At 42.9% G+C, this 19,999-nt stretch overlaps 1 protein-coding gene across 1 annotated transcript; it reads right to left on the reverse strand.

The window, feature by feature from the left end:
• Positions 1-10,229: 10,229 nt before the first annotated feature.
• KPLCE (KPRP N-terminal and LCE C-terminal like protein) lies at positions 10,230-11,003 on the reverse strand. Its single transcript, XM_019958167.2, has one exon. The coding sequence runs from the start codon at positions 11,001-11,003 to the stop codon at positions 10,230-10,232; it is 774 nt and encodes a 257-aa protein (XP_019813726.2).
• Positions 11,004-19,999: the final 8,996 nt, after the last annotated feature.

The raw sequence follows: 19,999 nt of genomic DNA on the forward strand, positions 1-19,999 counted from the left end.
CATTGAATTTTATGGTAATTGTGTTCTGAGGAACAGAATTCATTAATAAAAGACCTGGATCTAACCTTTGAGTTTCAATAATGGTGAGCTATATTACTCAAAAACAAACAACAAAAATGATGTAACACAATCTATATACTTATGTTCACATATGTATATATAATGTAATATAATATATACATATGTACAATATACAGTAAGTCCCCTACATGTGCATGCTTAGTCACTCAGTCCTGTCTGACTCTCTGTGACTGCGGGCTATAGCCTGCCAGGCTCCTCTGTCCATGGACTTTTCCAGGCAATAATACTGGAGTGGGTAACCATTCCCTTCTCCAAGGGATCCTGACCGAGGGATCAAACCCAGGTCTCCTGTATTGCAGACAGATTCTTTACCATCTGAGCCACCAGGGAAGCGCCAGTCCCCTACATTTGAACCTTCAATTTGCAAAATTTCAAAGATGCCAATATTTGTGTCAGCCCCTGCATGTCAGCTGTACTTTACTACTTTACTTACAGTACTTTTCAAGATACTGTACTGTAAGATTAAAAATGTTTTACTTTTTGTGTTTGTTTTCTATGTACATATTATTTGTGGGAAAAGTATTATGAACTTATTACAGTACAGTACTACATAGCTGCTTGTGTTAGTTAGGTACCTAGGCTAACTTTGTAAGATTTATGAATAAATTGAATTTACAAACATGCTCTTCGAAGGGAACTCAATTGTATGTAGGGAACTTACTCTATATTCCTTAATCACATTTGTGTATATGGGTGCATGCACACACACGCGATTTAGGAATATGAATTACCAGAAAAACTAAAAAGAAAATGAAAGAAAATAGGAATCAAAGAGATTAGCAGAGTAATAAAGCTACTTTCACCCTAAGGATAAAATTAACACATTCAACATTTTCTTTTGGTGACCCAGCTTTGTGACAAAAATTAGAGACCAGAACCTCTCCTGCCAGGGTGGGAGGTCTCACAGAGGACCCTCCTGGAGTTGCTGGGCTCCCTCAGGTTAAGACTGAGCTACAAGGACTTGCTGCTGTGCTCCAGGCACCTCCCCTCAGGAACTTTGTTAAGGATGGTCCTAAAACAGGACCCCTCTGGAGCCCTGGAAAAAGCAAACACAAATCATCTCTGGAGGGAGGCACTTACATCATAAGTTTTCAGTTGTTCCAACAACTACATTTACAGATAAGTGATGCTATACTATACCTTCCTTGGCCAAAGTGTTGTCAATCTCTGGCCTAATTTTCATAATAAGATTTCATAGTTTGTTCTCCAAGGTAATTTAAGCATTTTTTATTTGTGTTGTACCTCATTTGCCACATTTATCATTTTACTTTGGTTGTTTAAAATTCTAGCTCAGCCAAAAATCTGGAAACCCCTCAAAGGCAGAGACCATGCCTTCTGCATCTCAGTGACCCAGCACTTAGCACTGTTCCCTCCTCTACCCAGTACCAACAACAGAGACTGTATCCAAGTCTTCCTTCCTGAGGGTATGGAAACTGAAGAGAAGTTGCAGTGTGTGAGTAAGTTAAGTAACTCCTGACATATAAGCCCACCACCTCTGCCTTGGCCTTTCAGAACTACCTTAGTTTCCCCCCAGGCCATAAGTCCCCACTTGTGGGGATGATGCAAATGCAGGCCTTTAGGTGAGTCATGTTGGGAGGAAGGTTTATTCCAAATGTCTTCTGCAATATGAACAGAACATGAGAATCAAGGGGATCAAGGAACAGAAGGATGAGGAAAGAGAATGACACAAAAAATGGAGGGACCCAAGAAGACAACAGGCTTCCCTGGTGACTCAGATGTGTAAAGAGTCTGCCTGTAATGCAAGAGACCCAGGTTTGATCCCTAGGTTGGGAAGATCTCCTGGAGAAGGAAATTATTCCTTGCCAAAAGTATTCTTGCCTGGAGGATTCCATGGACAGAGGAACCTGGTGGACTGCAGTCTATGGAGTGGCAAAGAGTTGGACATGACCGAGTGACTAACCCTCTGCTTTCAAGGGGACAACAGCTGTCATGAAGACAAGAATGAGATCTCTGTGCAAAATACCTGTTTGGAAGTCTGCCTTACCACATACTAGTCATCTTGATTAAGTCCCTTAACCTCTCTGAACACCAGGCTCCTCACTTACTTCATCTGACCAGTAATGATATTGAAGCAGGAGATAGATAATAGATAGGCCCCAGGCTGAGGAGCTGGAGTCCATCCCTTTCCGACAGATACTCTAAAATAGCAGGAGGGAGAAGCTGAACCCTGCCTAGGTAAGAGATAAAAGCCCACATAGTCCTCATTCTTGAAGTCAAGGAGACCTTCCCAACTACTTATGTGCAGAAGGTACCTTTGAGGTCAAAAAGAGAGGGGACACCACCCCATAGTAAGTGATGCCAACCTACCGATAGACTTCTTCACTAGAATCCATCTTGGCTAACAGATGTGTGTGCATACAGGTGAGGACCCTGAGATATACCAAATATGAATTCAGAACCATACAAAGCAACGTGATTGGCCAAAGGGAACCCAGAAGAAATGCCCCATAAGAGATTCAAATGACCACAAGTGGGCAACTCTCTCTGAGCCCACACGTGTGTCTACCCTTTTTCCTCCTATTAAACACTTGGCTTGTTTCACTATTTTTCTTTATGTGGAAATTCATTTCTACAAAGCTGGTGGGCCAAGGTCTTATCACTAGCCACTGGTCCCTAGTGGTTTAGTGGTGAGGATTCCATACTCATACTGCCATAGCTGAAAGGTTGCTGCTGAATGAAACAAAGATGCCGGGATTCTTGGCCTCTGGAGAAGAATTCAACCTGGGGCCAGAGATGAGCCTTGATCGCTCAGAGCTTTTGTGTAATAAAATTTTATTAAAGTATAAAGGAGATAGAGAAAGCTTCTGACATAGGCATCAGAAGGGGGTAGAAAGAGCACCCCCTTGCTAGTGTTAGTCATGGTGTTATATATTCTCTAATTAGTTATTACAGTGAATCAAAAGACTGTCTGGAGGTTGTAAAGACCTCACTAGACCTACTCCCATAATTTACACCTTAAGATAACAGGATTAGCCAGAAGGTTTTTTCCAGAGGCTATCCTCAAGCAGGAAACATGATTGTTATATAATCCTAAGGAATGTAGAGAGACAAAAAAGTTTGTCCTTTCCTCCTCCTTGAGAATTCCAGACCCCTCTCTCTTTGGGGACCCCTAGACTTCTTATCAACCTGCCTAGGAAATGACTCTCTCTCATAGCCTGACTTCACACTCTGGCTGAAAAACTGAGATCCTGCTTCAAGCCACAGCGGGCAGAGCCCACCTGAGATCAACATCGCTACTATTTTTAAAACGGCATTTTTAAATGAGTTTGAAGTTGTTTTGTAATTTAAAAAGAGCCAGTACACTAGATTTCGTGTTGCAGTTTTATCATTACAAGTAATATTTAAAGGCAACCCAGAGGGTAAAGGAAGTACAGAGAGAATAGAGGTTGAAGATTAAAGATGCTCTTTGATAGGAAGTAGATTTTCAATATAGTTCTAGAGTAGAGAGCAGAAGCACCCACTGGTTGAGAACAAGGACTGTGAAGTCAGGCGGGGTTAAAATCTGAGTTACTGTTAGTGTGACTTTGGCAAGTTATTTCACCCTAGAAGGCTCTCTACCACTCTGCTAGAAAATGAAGATAAAGATTGTATCTACCTCTTAGGTAATAATGAGAATTAAATGAGCTTCAATCATTCTTCCAATAAATATGTATTAACTATTTGTCACATGCCAGACATTGTCCCTGGCACTGGTGATACAATGGTGACTAAGATATATTCTGCCTTCAGGTTGCCTCCAATCTATCAGGAAGGCAGCATGATAAACAAATAAACATGTGATACAGTTTGTTGTTGTTCAGTCACCAAGTGGTGTCCAACTCTTCACGACCCCATGGACTGTAGCACACCAGGTTTCCCTGTCCCTCACCAACTCCCAGAGTTTGCCCAAGTTCTTTCCATTGAATTGGTGATGCCATCCAAACTTCTCACCTTCTGTCACCCTTTTCTCCTTCTGCTTTCAATCTTTCCCAGCATCAGGGTCTTTTCTAATGAGTCAGCTCTTTGCATCAAGTGGCCAAAATATTGGGGCTTCAGCTTCAGCATGAGTCCTTCCAAAGAGTATTCAGGGTTGGTTTCTTTTAATGTGATACAGTAGTAATAGTAAAATGGTGTAGGAGGAAAAATGAAGCAGAGTAGGAATGAAGAGATAGGGCAGGATGCTCCCTGAGTCTGGTGATCTGATATGTGGTATATGGAGTACTTAGCACTGAGAAAGGTTCACTGGACACTAGCCAACATTGAGCTTGACATTTTTCCATCTGAAATCCATAGATGCTATGCCTCTGAGTCTTCTCTCCCATTCCCTAGGTAATCAAAATAGATTCAAACAATAAAAGACATTCCCATAGGACAGATGCATGCCTGAAGAAGGTTCATTAATTCAATGACAAGAATATATTTAGTCCCACCCTACGCTAGGCTCTGGGGAGATCAAGTCAAATAGGAGTTAGTTCCCAGGTCCTGTACAGTCCCCAGTCTAGGAAGTTAAGATAATCAGACTTCCCAATAGAGCATCCTTGTGGCTTGAACACAAGGTTTGACCACTGGGGTCTCTGAGATTATGAATTATTGCCTGCCTTTCTCAGCCCTTTGGAGGTAAACACACTTTCCTGCCCCCTCTCTTTTCCTCTTTGGCCCAGCCCACTCCAGCACCTACTTGTCTCACACAGTCTACTTGCTAATCAGGTCACCAGCAACCATTAGCTGGGTGGAGATGCTTATACCATTGATGAGGAATGACATCTGATTGTGACATTTTTGCCATCCAGCTTCCAACTGAAGACCTGGCCAATGTTCTCCCTTCTCGTCAAACACTGAATACAGGAGAGGACTTCTTCCCAGTTTTTCCAGGGGTTTGGTTCCATGTTGTGGACTTGCTGTTCTCTTTAAATCACTCACAATGAGTCCTTTGTAAATATATTTAAGGGACCAGGAGTCATGGCACATCAAGACTTTTTAAGTTATAAAAAGTAGGTCATGGCAAAATTTCCGATTAACCTAAAAATATCCTGAAACTGAATATTCTGAACTTTTTATTTTATTTTTTGGCTGTGCCCTGGTGCATGTGGGATCCTAGCTCCCCAACTAGGAATTAAACCCATGCCCTTTGCATTGGATGTGCTGAGTTGTAACTACTAGACCACCAAGGAAGTCCCTAGTCTGAACTTTTCTAACCCATCAGTTTTAGAGATGAGAGTGTGAGAATCATGCAGTGAGAAAGTCCCTGTGCTGGGAAGCAAAGGACACCTGATGTTGATACTTGAAGGCATCTCACTCAAGGTACTGCCCAAGTTGTTATTTGATAGCTGTGCAAACTAGACCTGGAGATGGGTAGCTACACAGGGCAGAGTTTGGCCACATCCAGGTAAATTGATGCTACTAGGCAGTTGTTTTAGATTATCTTTTATATGCTTTAAAAATATTAATTTACTTCTTCAGAAAGAAATAAACTTTAATAGAACCAAATCATACCACTTGAAATTTCCCAATAGCTCCTTTTGATTGCTCCACTGACACCATACACGGCAGGACTCACCAGGCCCCTCAGCCCCTTCTGCCTCACTTTTCACTCTCTCCCATTAGCTTCTTACTCTGGTTACTCTCCTTCCTTCTGCAGAAGCCTTATTCAGGCTTTTGCCTCTTCCTGGTGAACTCTTCCCTCAGTTAGTTCAGTTCAGTTCAGTCGCTCAGTCGTGTGCGACTCTTTGCGACCCCATGTATCACAGCACGCCAGGCCCCCCTGTCCATCACCAACTCCTGGAGTTCACTCAGACTCACGTCCATCGAATCAGTGATGCCATCCAGCCATCTCATCCTCTGTCGTCTCCTTCTCCTCCTGCCCCCAACCCCTCCAAGCATCAGAGTCTTTTCCAATGAGTCAACTCTTTGCATGAGGTGGCCAAAGTACTGGAGTTTCAGCTTTAGCATCATTCCTTCCAAAGAAATCCCAGGGCTGATCTCCTTCAGAATGGACTGGTTGCATCTCCTTGCAGTCCAAGGGACTCTCAAGAGTCTTCTCCAACACCACAGTTCCAAAGCATTAATTCTTCAGTGCTCAGCTTTCTTCACAGTCCAACTCTCACATCATGACCACTGGAAAAACCATAGCCTTGACTAGACGGACCTTTGTTGGCAAAGTAATGTCTCTGCTTTACAACATGCTATCTAGGTTAGTCATAACTTTCCTTCCAAGGAGTAAGCATCTTTTAATTTCATGGCTGCAGTCACCATCTGCAGAGTCTTCCCTCACTGCTCTATAATTAGCTCTACTCAACCTTGAGATCAAGCTGTACTTTCTCAGAGAAATCTTTTCTGATTACCCTGACCAAGTAAAATCTGCATATTATATATGCTGACAGGACACTTGGCCCTCCTTCTTCATAGCTGTGCATTTCTTCATTTATTTATTGGATTTCTGATTGCTTATTCTTTCTCTCTGTTGCAAACCCCTACATAGTAGAGATGGTGCCTGAAACAAAACTGATGTTCAATAACTATTTATGAGATGATGAATGAAAATCAGATGTAAAAGTCATTTCTAGACCTTCCAGACTGGCCAGGTTCATGAGAGCTACTCAACTTCTGGTCTCTGGTCTCATGAGATCAATGCAAGAGGGGGTGTCCATGGCCATGTGTTGGTGTTCATTGGGAACTCCTCCTGGGTACTTGCCCTGGATGCCTTGAAAGCCTTGATTTTATCATTTGCAGCTTTTCTTTACATGATCTTTTCTACACAGCCATCTAACACATAACACCTTCAGCCCTCCTAAAGGTTCTGGAGTTCTAAGAAGATATTTCTGTTCTACTCCATTTTATGCCTCCAAATTTAGCCCCATGTTTCATGGGGATTTGATTTTTGTTTACTTGTTTTCAGCATGAGCTTCATCTTTCTGAGATCTAGGGCGTGGTTATACAGGCATGTTCACTGTGTAATACGCTTATGATTTGTGTACTTCTCTGTGTGTTATATTTCCATTTAAAACTTTAAAACATCTTTATTAAGACCTTAATAGCAGAGACAGACTGAGAGAGACAGAGAGAGCCTAAAATATATATCATAAGGGGAAAAAGAGGATGGTTAACTAAATCACCAGCCACAATGTTAGAAAACAAACAACAAAAAGTAATGGTAAGATACAATTGTATGCAGTAACCAAAATTGATGTTCAATATTTATTTATTAAATAAAACTAGGTAATCATAGAGTAATATACACATATTGTGATTCTATATAATAGAAGAAAATCTTTAAAACAGATAATAGAGATTTATTAATACATGTATTTCTCCCTGCCTTTCCTTTGACTGATATTCCTCACCAAAGAGAAATATATTTGCCTTTTAAGCTTTGTGATCCCTTCTATCTTATTTATACAAGATCAATAGGATAGGCCAGAGAAAGAGTTACAACATCTGGAGAGAAAAGGAGAGGATTTTGCTCCTGGTCACACCCTCTGAAATGAAGAATCCCGGAACTGGGCACAAGACAGAGAAAACTAACAAAGGAACCAAAGAGACCGGGGTTATACAGCTAGGACCAGACTTGAGTCAGGTCATGGAGGGGAGACGAGGAGAAAAGGGGGAGAGAGATAAAAGAAGCCATAATTTCTGGGTGTTGTAGAGCATTTAGCAGTGCCTAGTGAGAATATTCTGAGCAGCTGTAGAATATGGGACAATTGAAGAGGAGAGAAAAATGGGGATTTTAGAAGTAAGTTGTGGATTATGAAATAGATTGCCTACAATATTTTACAGCAGGGAAATCAAATGAGTCAATCCTAAAGGAAATCAACCCTGAATATTCATTGGAAGGGCTGATGCTGAAGCTGAAACTCCAGTACTTTGGTGACCTGATGCAAAGAGCCAATTCATTAGAAAAGACCCTGATGCTGGGAAAGATTGAAGGCAGGATGAGAAGGGATGGCAGAGGATAAGATGGTTGGATGGCATCACCAATTCCATGGACATGAGTTTGAGTAAGCTCCAGGAGTTGGTGAAGGACAAGGAAGGCTGGTGTGCTGCAGTCCATGGTTTGCAAAGAGTCAGACACAACTGAGTAACTGAACAACAACAGTATTTACAAGAGTATTTTTTAGATACATCAATGCTGGTTGGAGTTTTGGGGGGTGCCATTCTCACAGAAACTAGGCCACAGGGAACTCCAGGAGTTTTTCAGCTGTGTGTGGTTGATATATAACCAAAAGGCTTAAATGGATATAATCCAAACTCAGCATGGACACCCTGGAAAAGGGTGTAGAACTAGACGTCTAAAGATAATGTTTCATTTTTATCTGTATGTGTCTGTTAAAATTTTTACATAGCTCATGCAACTTAGTGATTTTTAAACAACAAATGTAAAAAAGCATTATAGCATGTGTGCTTGGTCATATCTGACTCTTTTGCAACCCCGTGGGCTATAGCCTGCCAGGCTCTTCTGTCCATGGGATTTCCCAGGCAAGAATACTGGAATGGGATGCCATTTCCTTCTATAGGAGAACTTCTCGACTCAGGGATCAGACCCATATCTCTTGCATCTTCTGCATTGCCAGGCAGATTCTTTACCAACTTTGCCACCTGGGGGAAAAGCATTAGATGCTTCTGTCAGTTGCAGAACAAGCTACACTCTGACCTCCCATACTGAGGTGCCACATGGTGGTACATGAGGAAATCATGGTCTTGGACAAGACTGCTCCCAGCTCTGAGCAGGTGTCCAGTGACTGGGCTGCAAGTTGATAGCATTTGAGTAGAGGGATGGAGTATGATTGTGGAGCCACGGGTGATTTCAATGTGTAAAGGCAGCACAGGAGTCCAGACAACTTTCTGTCCCAGGGTGACTCAAAAGAGATTGCTTAGAAACAAACACAAAATTCTCTGTTCTTATAAAAGCATCCATTTATACATTCACCAAACACGTCTCCAGGGCTCATGCACCAGGCCTTGCAGGGTTGCTTTGAACATCACTTACCCCTCTACCTCTTCTTTTAATGTGTGTGTTTATAGTCTCTAGTTACTAAAAAATAATTTACCCCAAGCCCTCCAGAGTTAGCAAAGCCACGGAGAAAAAGGTGCTAATGAGGAAGTGTGCCTGGCCTTGGGACCCAAATGATTGTCCATGAGGCTTATCTTCCTCTCTGAAACCTCCCACTCACTACCTGGGCTGTCTTTCCAGGGCTGACAGGGAGAATGCCTACCTGCTTCAGGGCAGCTTTAGCTTCTTCTTTCAACTCTTTACTCTATGGTGTCAGGAGGGCAAGCTTATCAGATGAGAAAACATAAACCATAAAACCCACCATGAATTCAAGTCCACTCATACAGCAGCTGGGACATAACTGTGATGCTCCTGGGAAGATCTGATTCCACACTCCCTTCTCCATTCAGGATGACAAACTCTGAGTTTACATACAGTGGTCATGCTACCAGGACAGACTCATCAAGGCCATACCCTCTCCTCAGATTGATCAGAGGGCAAAAGAGAGGTGTCCTTTAGCCCCACAATCTTCCGCCCAGATCCTGATAACATGCGTGCTGCTAAGTTGCTTCAGTCGTGTCCAACTCTTTATGACCCTATGGACCGTAGCCCTCCAGGCTCCTCTGTCCATGGGATTCTCCAGGCAAGAATACTGGAGTGGGTTGCCATGCCCTTTCTCCAGGGAATCTTCCCAAATGAGGGATCAAGCCTGCGTCTCTTACATCTCCTGCATTAGCAGGCAGGTTCTTAACCACTAGCATCACATGGGAAGCTTTTAACTTGCATAGGGAAGTTTATTCCCAGTATTCTAGGAGGCAAAAGGGTCCCCAGATGGGGGTACCAGCTCAGCCTACTTGTTCATGTTCTGCAGATGTTTCCTCTTGTTGAGAAACAAGAGTAGAGTGGGGAAGGTAAATGAGTTTCTGATAGAAAAGTGTAAATATGAACCAAATAAACAGGAAGTCACTGTGAACTGCATTCAAAGCTTTATTCTTGCCAGAGTTTGGGAGTTGCGCTAACTCTGGTAGGCTGCCTTAATAACGAAGCAAGGTAGGGAGGTGAAGCAATGAGATTTGAATACAGGGAGGGGAGCAGAAGCTGAGGAGTCTCCCAGAAGGTAGAGCAGGGTGGTAAGTTCTGGAGCAGAGCTGTTCTTCTGTATTTAACAGTCGCAGTCATCGTCGCAATCACAGCATGCAGGACCTCGGGACCTCATGGGAATAATTCCTAGACAACAGCACCCAGAACCACAGCACCCAGAGCTGCAGCACCCAGAGCCACAGCATCCGGAATCCTCACAGCAGCCAGACGATCCTGAGTTGCAGTCCTGGGGTCGTTGGATCCAGCGTCTCAGAGGACTCACCCCGAAGGTCCGGGGAGCCAGACAGCAGTAGCTGGTGGAACAGGGAGCAGAGCATGGATCAGGGACACAACATGAGGTGACTGAGCCTCTTACAGGAGCCTGAGTGTAGTAAGTTTGGGAAGGAGCAGGGGTCTGAACATAGTATGTCTGGGTCTGGCAAGGGGCTGGGGCTTTCACATAGGTCGTCTGGCATGGAGCAGGGCACTTCACAAACGTCTGGCAAGGAGCTGGGTATTTCACGTAGGTCGTCTGGCTTGGAGCTGGGCACTTCACTAGGGTCTGGCAAGGAGTTACACAGTTCACAAAAGTCTTCGTCTGGAATGGAACTGGGCATTTAGCATAGTTTTGAGTTGGACACGGAGGTGGACATTTCACGTAGGTCTGAGTCAGACATGGACCTGGGCATTTCACAAAGGTTTGAGTTGGACATGGAGGTGAGCATTTCACGAAGGTTTGAGTCGGACATGGAGGTGGGCATTTTACAGAAGTACATTTGGTACTCTGCACAACTCCCAATCCTGAACCTTTCACGCAAGATGGAGGGAATTCTGGCTGTTTCTGCTGGTCACACATCTTTCTGTGGCTTTGCAAAATCTGAAAAGAAAATTCTCATTAGATCTAAGAAGGCTTCCAAGGAAACTTGCAGGTTCCCCTTTGGATAAAGTGGCCTGTAAGCAGTAGCCTTTTTGAGAAGGTCACAAGCACCAAGATCTGGCTTTAGGACAGACTCAGAGTCAGGGATACTAGGCTCAGCTCTTGTGACTTTATCTGAGATGGTTGCCTTTGCACAAGTGACTGCTCACCTGTGGGACTCTGTTTCCAAAATGTAAAATGAAGAGGAGGAGTTTGATAGAGAGATCTCCATGTTTCTACCCAACTCTTCAGGCAACTCGTTTCACCCACTCTAGCATCTGCATTATGAATTCTCCTGGGGAAATTGTCATTTCCCAGCTGATTTCCCCTCCTCACCAACTCTCCCACAAGAGGCTTCTCTTCTTCCTCCTTCCTGGTCAGACGGGGCCCAGGGATTCCATTCACCTCACCAGAAGCTGAATCAACCTGAGTCTCAAGCTGATCCCAACAGAGGTAGGACAAATTTGAATAAGTTACCACCTTTTGCTCTTTGGATCAGCGGTACTATCCTTGCACCTCATTAGTGGACCCAAGGATGGCACAACTGAACTCAGAGAGGGAGAGGGTGGTGACCCAATTCTCTACAAAACCCTCTCACACAGAACGAATAGCTGGTCCTCTCCTCTCACACTCCAGACTCTGAGCTTCCAGCCAGTGACTGCCCTTTGTGTCTCATCCTGACCACCCTCATCCCAAGAGCCAAGTGTCACCAAGGCTCTCCTTCTTTCTGTGTCACTGTCCCAGGCATAGACTTACCCTCTTTGCTGATCAAGCAGGACTGGAAGAAGCCAGTGATCTGAGGAACTGGCAGTTGGGGACACCTTTTATAGGGTAGCAATGAGGCAATTTAATGGCATCTGAGTGAAGCATGAGATCACGAGGACAAGGGCTGGCATTGCATTGGCGAGATTCCTCCCCAGTGTGCTTGGCCCATCATCAGAGGCAGGGCATGTCTCTGCTTGACACTGAATTTTCCTGAACACAAGATAAATGATTCCTATCACTTTCTTCATGAAACTAGTCAGTCTTCTTCTTCTAAGAGTTATGAGAGATGAGATGCCTGGAAGAGCTGCCACTATGAAATGATTTCTATGTAACGTGAGCCTTCAAGGACTTGTTCAAGATGTAGAGTCTCAATTCTTCACACATTGTACTAAAAGCTACACAGAATCTTCCCAGCCTAAGTGATGTGTTCTTTCTGAGGGCTCCCATAGTGCTTCCTGCTGGCCTGAGTTGTTGGACCCAAAGAGTTTGGCCCTGTGGTCTCTGCCTCAGTGTGGCAGCAAAGCCCCCCAAGAAATGGCTTGTTCTGGACTGGAAGCTTATTCTAAGTTTCTTTGGGAAACTGGATGTGTATTTGATGATCCCAGGCCCCAGACTCTCTATCTAGGCTGCCTCTTCTCTCCTCCTCATGCCCTATAAACTCCCTCATCCTAGCCTTCCTGGACTTCACTATCAGGTCTAGATCCACAAGGACCTAGAACAGGGGAAATTTAATTGAATGCTTTTTATGTGCCATACAGTTCACAATACATGTTCACTTATAGATGGTCCTGTAACTGAGGCCCCAAAAGATTAAGGAAGTTACTCCTTGTCACAAAGCAAGAGTTCAAATGTAGGCAGTCTGCTTTCATAAGCCATGGTCTTTATCTCTACAACATGTTGCCTTTTATTTCTGGACATAATATACTCCCTGAATCTCTAAAAGCCCAGATGGCACTAGTGGTAAAGAACCCACCTGCCAATGCAGGAGACATAAGAGATGCAGATTTGATCCTTCGGTTGGGAAGATCCCCTGGAGGAGAGCACGGCAACCCAGTCCAGTATTCTTGTCTAGAGCATCTTATGGACAGAGGAGCTTGGCAGGCTGCAGTCCATAGGGTCACAAAGTGAAACAACTTAGCACAAGCATCTGAATCTCCACCTCCATTCCCTTCCCAGTATAGTAGATACAGGGAGAGAAATGGGAATATATGTATTAGGCACTTATGTTGTTAACGTACTCAATGTACTGCTGTCCTGGCTTCTTCACCTGTGTTAATTCATTTGATCTTCACAATAACCTTTAAACATAGGCTATGTTAGCCCTATCTTTTAATATTTATTTATTTGGCTGCATGGAGCTTTAGTTGAATCATGCAGGATCTTTCATGGGCTCCAGAGTGCATGGGTTCAGTAGTTGCAGTGAGCAGGCTTAGTTGCCCTGCAGCATGTGGGAATCTTAGTTCCCCAGCCAGGGATTGAACCCACATCCCCTGCATTGGAAGATGGATCCTTAACTACCTGGGAAGTTCCCCTGCCCTATTTTTAAAGAAGAATCTAAGATCCAAGGCCTAACCACTTCCCCAAGGTCATGCCATTGGTAGGCAACGGAGCATCACTTGAATCCAAGCATGTTTAGTTTCAGAGTCACACTCTTCCCACCAGGCCATGCTGGGTTGCCCAATGTAGATTATCTTATTCCTGAGACTAGCACTGGTTCCAAACTGCCACTTCCCTAGATCAGCCAGTCCAGGTCCCACCATGGGCCCTGAGGCCTCTAGGGTAAGAGGTGCTCCTGCATTTGTCCATTAAGGACCCTCAATTTCCCCAATATCTGTAAGCTCATCAACACCCAGGCCTGATATTGTACAAACAGAAGAGGAAACAGATGATGTTTTATTGAAGCCAGGTACTTCACAAGGGATAACTCATCAAATTTAGTCTCTACAACAAGTGTCTTAAATAAGTAAACAAATTTGCTCAAGCTCCCATAGCTAGAAGTAGTAGATGTAGAACCCAGGTTTATATTTGAACCTGAGTTTATATTTCAATTTTTTTCCTACCACAACAAATTGTTCCTACCACAGCAAATATTTCAAGTGTTAAAATCCAAAATGCTTTATAACCATTTCTTTAAGCCACTCAACAGACACATTCATAAAGCCCACTATCTTGTACATAGGATGGGACAGCCCCACTCTATAAGGAAGAAAACACTCTAGAAGTACAGCTATTTGAAGGCATTTTAGAGAGACATTTCCAGGTACAAGTAGAACTCAGCCCTGGTTCTGATTCTGCCACTGCCCTGAAGTGTGATTCCACTGTGCCCTCCATCTCTGGACCTTTCCTTCTTCCACTCTGAAATGAAGAGCTAGATGAGGTCCCTTCTGGCTATGATATCCTGTGACTATAAGGGCTTGTTCTAGAAAGGAAATATATCCACATCCTAGCGGTCCATGGAGTAATTCCCACTGGACTATAATTCCCATGTGTTGGAAACTGTGGACATGTTCCCTGTATGTCACCTGCCTCTAGCACTGGACATGGGGAACTCTGACCAGATGAGTGAATGAATGAATGGGGATGCTTTGCATGGACAGTGCAGTTTCTATCACCTCCTCCCTCTGTGCAGTGAGAGCCCATCCTGCTGTTAACCAGTCTTTCCATCTCATGTCATCTGTGAGTTCTGATTGGCAAACATCCTGCTCTGTGGGGTCAGACTCTACTAATGGGCTTGACATGTTCAGGTAGCACTGACATCCCTGGTGAGAGATACTGCTTCCAGGTGCCACAGGTGGGTGGGTTGTGCCCCACATATTCTATAGGCTGGGAAGGCAAGGCAGAGTTGTCAGATGACTGATGTAAGTGCCAGGATGAGTCAGAGGGCTATCCCTACAAGGCCCTGTTTATCTCTTTAGATACAAACTCATAGAATCAGAGACTGTGGACTCATGCAATAATAGTCCAATAAACTCACAGTGTAATAGGTAGAGAGAACTGTGAATTCACAGAATAACAGAATCACAGATTCAGAATCCTGGCATCTCTGAGGTGCAGAGGACTAACACAAGTCATGGGGCTGGTCTTCGCCATAAACTGGGTCAGTACCTGCGTCATCATCATCTGGCTTAGCTGTTCTTCTTAGGAAGATCTTCTGGTCTTTAGCATTCTCTGCAGTCCCAGTGGTTAGCTCATTTCAGGATTTACCACCTGGAGAATCAGCTAATGTATGCTAGGTTATCTCTAGAGTTCTTTACAGCATTAGCTATATGTGTTGTAAGGTGTTTGAAATTGTGCCCCTGAGTGTGTGAACAAAACCAAGATTTCAACCGCAACCAGGAAATCAGAGGGGGAAGTACCCAAGTTGATATGTTGTTCTCTGAGGACAGGGCCTGGATCTCCCCTCTTCTTGCAAGCTTTCTTTGATCAGAGTCTGTGGATGCTCTGAAGGTAAAAATCTGAGTCCTTCCTTTTCTGTGGCAAGAGGAAGTGAGAAGCCACCTCCCAGTAGGTGGAGGGCACAGGAACCTTGATGTCCAGTGAAAAATGTCACTTCTGTGTCTGAGAAGACAGTATGAGGGTCCCCTCCATTAGATCCTGTGTCTGCATGAGTCTCTGTTCCAGACTCAGCTCTAAGATCCTCTCCATCATTATTTCAGTGACAACTGGGGGTTCCCCCTAGATGACTGGGAGAATATTGTAGAATCATGGAATGGAGGGCTAGTGAGGACATTTACAGGCATGGAGTTAACCCCCTATATTGTAAGTGAGGCCTGCACAGAAGCAAAGAAACTTACTCAAGGCCACACAGCCAAGGTAAGAGAAGATCCTAGTCAGGAATTTCTGAATCCCACCTAGGGCACATTCCAGTATGTGGCCACTGAGCAGGCCTGTTAAGGAAGCATTGTCACCTGGCCTCTTTCTTGCCTCCCTCCCTGCCCCCAAAGCCACCAAGGCTATCACGAGAGAAACCAATACAAGTCCCCTAAGAAGCATCCTTTACAGAACCAAAAGTGTTTTCACATACACGAGGGAGGGTCACCCAGGATTCCCACTGTGTAAGCCTATGGGTTGTTGAAAGATGAAAACCCCAGCCCACATGTCGCAGAGCCCCATGGGCCATATCTTGGCCAAGGACACAGGGCAAGACAGCACCAGAGCCATTTGTTGCAAGGCCAGGAAACATTGGTGCCCAATTATTTCTCTTTCTCATGGAATGGCCCCCTGGGGATTGTTTCCTTGAACTTCTGCCAGTCCTTCTCTAATCCACTTATTCTTATATGAGACACACCAAGTAACTAGTCCCTCAGATTTACTACCACTTTATAGAGCTGTTTTGTTGCACTTTGGTCTTAAATATACCTTTCTGTAATTTTAAATAAAAACTGCCTCACATTGGTATTTCAGGATGCCAAGGAATGCAGAGAAGCTCCATGTTCCCTCAGTATATCCCTGCAGTTAGACTCCAGGGGATTGTGTTCTCTCTTGAACCCCTCCCTGTCAACCATTTCATTGGTGCTTCCAGTGCAAATAACATGTTTATCCCAACACTTCCAAGACCTCCATACAAAAGGCCAACTGCAATCCTATGAATGTATGCCTTGTCAGAATCCCCATTTCTTGTCACAGCTCTGCCAATCCTTAGTTGCGTGATCTTAGGTAACTTGCTGAACTCTCTGAATCTCATTCTCTTCAATCTTCAAAATGGAGACATTAATGATAAGATCATGTAGTTCTTCTGCTGAAAACATTCTAGTGATTTCCCATTCTGTTCTTGGTAAAAGCCCAAGTCCTTATAATCGCTTTCTTTATCTTTTTTTTTTTTTTTTGCACGTTTGGAAATTTTTATTTTTAAAAAATCAATTTATTTAATTGAAGGCTAATTACTTTACAATATTGTAGTGGCTTTTTGCCATACATTAACATGAATCAGCCATGGGTGTACATGTGTTCCCCATCCTGAATCCCCCTCTTACCTCCCTCCCCATCCCATCCCTCAGGGTCAACCTAGTATACCAGCCCTGAGCACTCTATCTCATGCATCAAACCTGGACTGGTGATCTACTTCACATATGGTAGTATATATGTTTCAATGCTATTCTCTCAAATCATCCCACCCTTGCCTTCTCCAACAGAGAAGATGTTCTTTACATCTGTGTTTCTTTTGCTGTCTCGCATATAGGGTCATCATTACCATCTTTCTAAATTATATATATATATATATATATATATATATATATATATATATACACTGTATTTGTGTTTTTCTTTCTGACTTACTTCACTCTGTACAATAGGCTCCAGTTTCATCTACCTCATTAGAACTGATTCAAATGCATTCTTTTTAATAGCTGAGTAATATTCCATTGGTTATATGTACCACAGCTTTCTTATCCATTAGTCTGCCAGTGGACATCTAGGTCGCTTCCATGTCCTGGCTACTGTAAACAGTGCTGTGATGAACACTGGGATACACGTGTCTCTTTCAATCCTGGTTTCCTTGGTGTGTATGCCCAGCAGAGGGATTGCTGGGTTGTATGGCAGTTCTATTTCCAGTTTTTTAAGGAATTTCCACACTGTTCTCCATATTAGCTGTACTAGTTTTCATTCCAACCAACAGTGTAAGAGGGTTCCCTTTTCTCTGCACCCTCTCCAGCATTTATTGTTTGTAGACATTTTTATAGCAGCCATTTTGACCAGCATGAAATGGTACCTTATTGTGGTTTTGTTTTCATTTCTCTGATAATAAGAAATGCTGGGCTAGAGGAAGCACAAGCTGGAATCAAGATTGCCAGAAGAAATATCAACAACCTCAGATTTGCAGATGACACCACCCTTATGGCAGAAAGTGAAGAAGAACTAAAGAGCCTCTTGATGAAAGTGAAAGAGGAGAGTGAAAAAGTTGGCTTAAAGCTCAACATTCAGAAAACGAAGATCATGGCATCTGGTCCCATCACTTCATGGCAAATAGATGGGAAAACAGTGGAAACAGTGGCTGAGTTTATTTTTCTGGGCTCCAAAATCACTGCAGATGGTGACTGCAGCCATGAAATTAAAAGATGCTTACTCCTGGGAAGGAAAGTTATGACCAACCTAGACAGCATGTTAAAAAGCAGAGACATTACTTTGTCAACAAAGGTCCATCTAGTCAAGGCTATGGTTTTTCCAGTGGTCATGTATGGATGTGAGAGTTGGACTATAAAGAAAGCTGAGAGCCAAAGAATTGGTGCTTTTGAACTGTGGTGTTGGAGAAGACTCTTGAGGGTCCCTTGGACTGCAAGGAGATCCAACGAGTACATCCTGAAGGAGATCAGTCCTGGGTATTCATTGGAAGGACTGATGATGAAGCTGAAACTCCAATACTTTGGCCACCTGATGCGAAGAGCGGACTCATTTGAAAAGACCCTGATGCTGGGAAAGATTGAGGGCAGGAGGAGAAGGGGACAACAGAGGATGAAATGACTGAATGGCATCACTGACTCGACGGACATGGGTTTGGGTGGACTCCAGGAGTTGGTGATGGACAGGGAGGCCTGGCGTGCTACGGTTCATGGGGTCACAAAGAGTTGGACACGAGTGAGTGACTGAACTGAATTGAACTGATAATGAGTGATGTTGAGCATCTTTTCATGTATTTGTTAGCCATCTGTATGTCTTTTCTGGAGAAATGTCTGTTTAGTTCTTTGGCCCATTTTTTGATTGGGTTGTTTATTTTTCTGGAATTAAGCTTCAGGAGCTGCTTATATATTTTTTAGATTAATTTTTTGTCATTTGCTTCATTTGCTATTATTTTCTCCCATTCTGAGGGCTGTCTTTTCACCTTGCTTATAGTTTCCTTCATTGTGCAAAAGCTTTTAAGTTTAATTAGGTCCCATTTGTTTATTTTTGCTTTTATTTCCATTACTCTAGGAGGTGAGTCATAGAAGATCCTTCTGTGATTTATGTCAGAGAGTGTTTTGCCTATGTTTTTCTCTAGGAGTTTTATAGTTTCTGGTCTTACATTTAGATTTTTAATCCATTTTGAGTTTATTTTTGTGTATGGTGTTAGAAAATGTTCTAGTTTCATTCTTTTACAAGTGGTTGACCAGTTTTCCCAGCACCATTTGTTAAAAGAGATTGTCTTTTCTCCATTGTATATTCTTGCCTCCTTTGTCAAAGATAAAGTGTCCGTAGGTGTGTGGATTTATCTATGGGCTTTCTATTTTGTTCCATTGATCTATATTTCTGTCTTTGTGCCAGTACCATACTGTCTCGATGACTGTAGCTTTGTAGTATAGTCTGAAGTCAGGCAGGTTGATTCCTCCAGTTCCATTCTTCTTTCTCAAGATTGCTTTGGCTATTCGAGGTTTTTTTATTTCCATACAAATTGTGAGATTATTTGTTCTAGTTCTCTGAAAAATACCATTGGTAGCTTGATAGGGATTGCATTGAATCTATAGATTGCTTTGGGTAGTATACTCATTTTCACTGTATTGATTCTTCTGATCCAAGAACATGGTATATTTCTCCATCTATTTGTGCCATCTCTGGTTTCTTTCATCAGTGTTTTCTAATTTTCTATGTAGAGGTCTTTCATTTCTTTAGGTAGATATATTCCTAAGTATTTTATTCTTTTTGTTGCAATGGTGAATTGCAACAAATTGTTTCCTCAATTTCTCTTTTGTTTTCTCACTGTTAGTGTAAAGGAATGCAAGGGATTTCTGTGTGTTAATTTTATATCCTGCCACTTTACTATATTCATTGATTAGCTCTAGTAATTTTCTGGTGGTGTCTTTAGGGTTTTCTATGTAGAGGATCATGTCATCTGCAAACAGTAAGAGTTTTACTTCTTCTTTTCCAACCTGGATTCCTTTTATTTCTTTTCTTCTCTGATTGCTGTGGCTAAAACTTCCAAAAGTATGTTGAATAGTAGTAGTGAGAGTGGGCGCCCTTGTCTTGTTCCTGACTTTAGGGGAAATGCTTTCAATTTTTCACCATTGAGGATAATGTTTGCTGTGGGTTTATTATATATGGCTTTTATTATGTTGAGGTATGTCCCTTCTATGCCTGCTTTCTGGAGGGTTTTTATCATAAATAGATGTTGAATTTTGTCAAAGGCTTTTTCTGCATCTATTGAGATAATCATATGTTTTTTGTCTTTCAATTTGTTAATGTGGTGTATCACATTGATTGAC

This window comes from Bos indicus, chromosome 3 (assembly GCF_029378745.1).
Source record: "Bos indicus isolate NIAB-ARS_2022 breed Sahiwal x Tharparkar chromosome 3, NIAB-ARS_B.indTharparkar_mat_pri_1.0, whole genome shotgun sequence".
Taxonomy (NCBI): domain Eukaryota; kingdom Metazoa; phylum Chordata; class Mammalia; order Artiodactyla; family Bovidae; genus Bos; species Bos indicus.